This window comes from the organism of the source record quoted next, unplaced genomic scaffold (genome assembly GCF_019419815.1).
Source record: "Pyrus x bretschneideri cultivar Hongxiangsu unplaced genomic scaffold, Pyrus_bretschneideri_v1 Contig78, whole genome shotgun sequence".
In the NCBI taxonomy this organism is placed as follows: domain Eukaryota; kingdom Viridiplantae; phylum Streptophyta; class Magnoliopsida; order Rosales; family Rosaceae; genus Pyrus; species Pyrus x bretschneideri.
In genome coordinates, this window is record NW_025999818.1 from 1,140,802 (window position 1) to 1,146,915 (window position 6,114).

Below are 6,114 nucleotides of genomic sequence, written 5' to 3' on the forward strand. Positions count from 1 at the left end.
TAAACCCAAACTTCCATGCCCAAATCCATTCCATTCGGACGGTTATTCACAGTTATCGGGTTTAACAGTTAGAATTGTTATCCCTAATTGCAGGTAATATAGCTATTGTATTGTTCGATAGCTAAAAATCATGTACTCGTGCCTGTTTCATTTTTACCCATATAGGTCGCCCATTTAACAACTTTTGAAGAACTCAATTGTGTAAGTGGCCCTTTACCACAATAGTGAAAAGGAGTTAAGCCCTTGCATGAAAATGTGGGTTCGAACCACGTTGGTAAGTAATCTAACATCTAATTTAACAAACTTTATCGTATGACAAAAAAAAAAAAAAATCAATTGTATGTCTCATGATATTTCTCTTTACTTCTAAGAAGTCTCAACCCTGAAGTTTGAGTTATAAGAAGTCTCAGCTCTGGAGTTTGATTCACATTACTCAATATATTTATATTTAGTGTGATACTAGTTAGTACATTAAATCGTTTTTATAAAAACAAAAATCAAGAAAAGGGTTGGTTAATAACTCCTAAACCACACATATGGTATTGATGATTCCATATCAGCTAGGGTGGGATTGAATTTTATTTGGGGCATGCGCACTTGTAACGTGTGCGTCAATATAGTGAATGGGTCCTAAAAGAGTTACAATCTTTGATACAATATAACCTTGTTTAATGGGTGCTGAATGTGTATTTCATTGTGTATGTCAAGCAATCAATCACCAATCATAAACATGCAGAAATAAAGATAGGTCTCAAAAGAGTCAAAATAATGCCAGCTCCAACTGACGCAACCATTCAACCACGGTGCCAACCTACGACCATCATGCCTATAACTACGGAACATTTCTTTTTATTCATAAAAAATATTATTCTTATATCTATTTATATCATTTTTTATATAATCTTTTTAATAAAAACAAGATTCACATGTGTCGGTATGCTCCACTTAGATTACAGAATCAGACAAATAATAATATAAATAGATATCAAATATAGCATTACCCTTTATTTATAACATTCATTTCTTTCCATACTAAATTGCCGCATAAAAATTAATTAATTAATAGTAGTAATCCATGTTATGTTAATACAGTAAAACCTTAAAATTAAAAAAATAGCATTATTCTTTATTTATATAATTCGTTTCTTTCCATTTTAATTCAGTGAAACCATAAAATTCAAATTTGTGGAGATTTTGCATGTTTCCCTTTCCAGTTGTTACTTTGTATAGTAAAACAATTTAAGACAGAAAAATCACAGTAAATATGAATTCTATATTTCACTTTCGCAAGAAGATAAGCATGCCAACGTATTTCCTACCAAAAAGGTATTTTAATTATTTTTTCCAATTTTAATATTTTTCTCAGGGAAGAATAATCAACACCGTAATAATACAAAAACGTGTGTAATAATATTACGCACCACAATATTTTTCTTGATCCAGCTGTCGACATACAGAGCGCACGTGTAAGACGACAGCTGACGTGTACACCCCGACGCACCGTATCATGTCGGCTATTGACCCGCCGAATAAACTCGGATCCCTAGGGAGAACCCGACCCGGACCGACTCACACACCCGTCCAAAAGAGGTGGCGTAAGCAGTGACAACATCGCACCCATAAGTTTCTATTGCCGACGCACCGCACTTCCATGGCCGACACGTGTCCGACTGCGGTCAGCATAACGCCCCATAAACCAGTCCGCACGGACTGCTCAAGAAACGTTATCGCCCACGTGTCCCTCCCTTCCCCTCCCCCCCCCATCCTATATATTCAGTTCTCTCCCTTACGTTTCAAGTTTCAAGTGCCGACTAGCTTGCTTCGCACAGAGGGCGAGTGAAATAACGACTGCGAGAGCGAGATAGAGAGAGTGCAAACGACACCCATTGAAATGTCGTCCGCCGATTTACAGCTTCCACCGGGGTTCAGGTTCCACCCGACGGACGAGGAGCTGGTGAAACACTACCTCTGCCGGAAATGCGCGTCGCAGCCGATATCAGTTCCGATCATTGCCGAAATCGATCTCTACAAATACGACCCCTGGGAGCTCCCAGGTAAATTTCCCTAAATTCTAGCGATTATTTTTCCATTTTTTTTTAGTTTCCTGGGAATTCGAATTTTTTTTAATATTATTTATTTACTCAAGTAATTTTTGTGTTGCAGGCTTGGCGTTGTACGGGGAAAAGGAGTGGTATTTCTTTTCGCCAAGGGACCGGAAGTACCCGAACGGTTCGAGGCCGAACCGGGCGGCCGGAAGCGGCTACTGGAAGGCGACCGGGGCCGATAAGCCGATTGGGCATCCGAAACCTGTGGGGATTAAGAAAGCTCTGGTGTTCTATGCTGGAAAAGCCCCTCGCGGCGAAAAGACCAACTGGATTATGCACGAATACCGCCTCGCCGACGTTGACCGCTCGCCGAGGAAGAAGAACAGCCTCAGGGTATACACGCTATTCTCTCTCTCTTTCCACGTTAGGGGTTGGGGTAAAATCGTAAATTCCTAACTTCGTTGCATGACGATGACGACGACGGTTCTCTTGACACGACGTCGTTCAAATCGTATTTTGACCTAAATGATATTCCCCAAATGCCGAATGCCCCATCGGGGTGGGGTCCCATTTCTTTCAATGAATTGGCGGCCATATAAAAGGACGGTAGATATTGAGCCTAATTTAGATCAACGGTGTGACCAAGATTTCCAATTTTGGAACTTTATTGTGACGCCGACGGAAGCGTATTAGTGGTAGCTAAAGGATAAGACTTGATATTAATAGGGGGATTCTATTTGTGGGTAGGATTTATTTAAGTAGGTTAATTAACTTAATTTAATTAATTTTAATTAGGTAAATTAACTTAATTTAATTAATTAGCAAGTTGATTAACAATTGTTTTGGATATTGATGGACGGTCTGATTTTACAGCTGGATGATTGGGTTCTGTGCCGAATATACAACAAGAAGGGGACCGTGGAGAACCAGCAGCCTCAGCAGCAACAAGAACAACAGCGAACGGCTAGCCGTAACGCGAGCAGTGGCTCGGAGTTCGAGGACAGGAAGCCGGATAATCTGAGGTGCCCGCCGCCGCCGGCTTCGGTGGTCCCCAGTCGTCACGCGAGCGATTACGTGTACTTCGACAATTCTGACTCGGTGCCGAAGCTGCACACGGACTCGAGCTGCTCGGAGCAGGTGGTGTCGCCGGAGTTGGCGTGCGAGGTGCAGAGCGAGCCCAAGTGGAAGGAGTGGGAGAAGGCGCTGGAAATCCCGTACAGTTACATGGATACGACGGTGGAGAACGGGTTCGGAGCGCAGTTCCAGAGCGGGAATGAGATGTCGCCGCTGCAGGATATCTTTATGTACCTGCAGAAGCCGTACTGATTTTGGATCGGGTGTGGTGGGGAGTAGGTTCAAGCGTATTTAGAGTCGGTGCATGGGACGGCAACAGGAGACGGAAGTCGATGAGAGTGCGTTTGTGCGTCGACGGATCTGGAAAGGGGAAAGGGGAAAGGGGAATGGGGAATGGGATTGGGATTTCAGTTGTTGGGGTCCAGTATTTTGGGTTCCAAGAGTGAATTAGGAGGTTTTGAGACTTTTGAGTCGTAAAATATGTACGAGATGTGTGTATATATAGGTTATGTATATCGTTCACAGGGTCTTACTATTTGTTTGTAATTCAGTTCATGGTGGTAGTAGTGAATAATGTGTTTTTGTGTTTCTATCGTGTGCTTAACTAGTGATATTCATAGTTTTTATTTTTTCATTAAAAGAATTGTATTATTAATTCAAACACCGCCGTTGATTAATTTAACCTTAAATTTAGTAAATTCTGTCATTTGACAACAAAAAAATACGAACAGAAGCATTTGTAACTTAGGCTAGAATATTAAACATAAATTTAGGTCATAATTCATCTCAACCAAAACTTTCGCTCAACCAAATCTTCCGTCATGAACGCACGCAGTATGGACCAAATTAGTGATATTCAAGGGGAGAAGGTTGTAAATTTAGGTTGTGGTCTTTGAAAAAAGGTGGATGGCTAATGTCAATGACTTGAATTTGTGTATGTTGACTCACCAACTTTCCAATTCTTGGATTCATCTAAATCGACAAGCTTTAAGTTGTGGTGTTTTGGGTCATATCACAATACCACAGTTGGCAAGTAAACAAGTGAAATTTCACCTCTATCTTCATAAAACAAAGAGATATAAACACGTGAGATTTAAAACAAGATGAATTATATATATTTATCACTTTTATCTACATCGTTATAATCTCAGAGCATTGTAGTCATGTTCACTTTGTGTGGGAATAATGGACACATAAAGATGGTCTAATCATTTCAAGATGCAAGCGAATTATTTCAAGATACATTATTAGGATAATTATTTCAAGATGCAAGCGAATCATACAAACATTGTCCTGATGTAGCAAAGTTGTTGTCATTCATATTTGGTTCTCTATAAATGTGGTGAGACGTGATCTCCAAAACCTTATAACAAACGAGTCTTATCACATTAAGTCAGGTTGACTATATTAAATCATACAACGTTATTGTGCTCATTTTTGCGCTAAGTTTTCTATTAACTCCAAGTACTCTATATTTTTTCTTATTGTCTCTTTCAAAGTCTTCATATGTCTTCCTCTATCCCTTTTGCCCTGAGCTTTCGTATCATTGTCGCATCTTCTAACCGGAGCATCACTAAGTCTTCGGTTCTCTTGTTCAATCTATCTCGATTTTCTCTCATCTTATCTTCAATTGCGACCACTTATTTTACCTCGGATATACTCGTTCTTAATCCTACATTTTCTCGTGTGCCCACACATTGAACGAATCTCGTGTGCCTACACATTCAACGAAACATTCTCATCTCTGCTACACTAATTTTTGCACGCGTTGCTTTTTGACCGCTCAACATTTTGCGCCATAAAACATCACTGGGCTTATTGTCCTAATAAAATTTTTTCTTGAGCTTTAGTGGCATACGACGATACATTCTTCCACTTCATCTAACCAGCTTGTATTATGTGGTTGAAAGCTCCATCTAATTCTCTGTTATTTTGCAAGATAGAAAACGTTCACCCTTTTTACTTCCTGGTCTCCAATCCTCACCCCTAACTTGCAATTCATATATTTTATTTTTAACCAACTTAGGTGAAGCTCATTAGCTTCTAACACTTCCTACCAAAATATCGATGAAAATCTTGAAGCCTTTTTTCCCCGATTTCAGTAAACGTGCTATAATTTGAGAAAAGCTTGTAATACTATGGCGTTTTATAATCACATGGATTATTTTTAGTTCAACTCTTGAAATATTGTTTTATATTAAGTCAAATCATAATTGCATATAGCTCATTATCTTGAATGGAGATACTTCTCGTGTCAAGAATCTACTGGGTCTGGCAGGCCATGGGCTTGTGCCTCATCGGCCTCAATTTGGTCTTGCCTCATAGTCTAAGTTGACAATAAATTTCATGATACGAATATATTTATGTAGTGATGTTTTGTGCTAATAATATAATATTATATACAATTTCTTTTCACGTGACATTGTATATTGGCAAAAAAAAAAAACATTTAAAATACTGTCTGGGCCCAAAATAATATTTTGGGCCGAGCCTAGAGTTGTTCTCGGCCCAGTAACATTCATCTAGAATCTTATAATGGGCTGTCCAGTCAAGGTTGGTCGAAACCTGTTGCTAGGAGGATTGGTTTAGATAAGGGTGAGGTAGTCGAACCCTAGTGCAACAAGGAGTCTTAAAGCTGAAGATGCTTAGAATTGGTTCGTTAAGGAGTTTGGTTCAAAGTCCTATAGGGGTTAGGATTGGCCGAAACCTGATCAGATTGGGTTGATGAGTTCTAATCCGAATACATTTCTAGTGAAGGAAGATTTGTGAAAAACAAGTTCATTTGAGCAACATCAACAACATGCAATTAACAATTAAAAGGCGGAATCATGTTTATATGCACTCAAAAACAAAACTTAACCCATGAACTTCAAAACCTAGTAGATAGGTGAACCAAGACTCAACTCAAAACAAAGTGAGTTGAGAAATCAATACCTTTGTAGATTCCTCTTTGCATAAGCAAAGGCTAATCACCCAAAGAGAGGGCCTTCATTCC

General features: G+C 39.4%; 1 protein-coding gene across 1 annotated transcript; it reads left to right on the top strand.

Moving 5' to 3' along the window:
* The first annotated feature begins 1,839 nt into the window (after window positions 1-1,839).
* Window positions 1,840-3,711, top strand: LOC103965530 (NAC domain-containing protein 2). The gene is made up of 3 exons (XM_009378600.3): window positions 1,840-2,054; window positions 2,164-2,438; window positions 2,919-3,711. Exons 1-3 carry the CDS (start codon window positions 1,892-1,894, stop codon window positions 3,369-3,371), a joined length of 891 nt encoding a protein of 296 aa, XP_009376875.2. The 5' UTR covers window positions 1,840-1,891; the 3' UTR covers window positions 3,372-3,711.
* The last annotated feature ends 2,403 nt before the right edge of the window (window positions 3,712-6,114 follow it).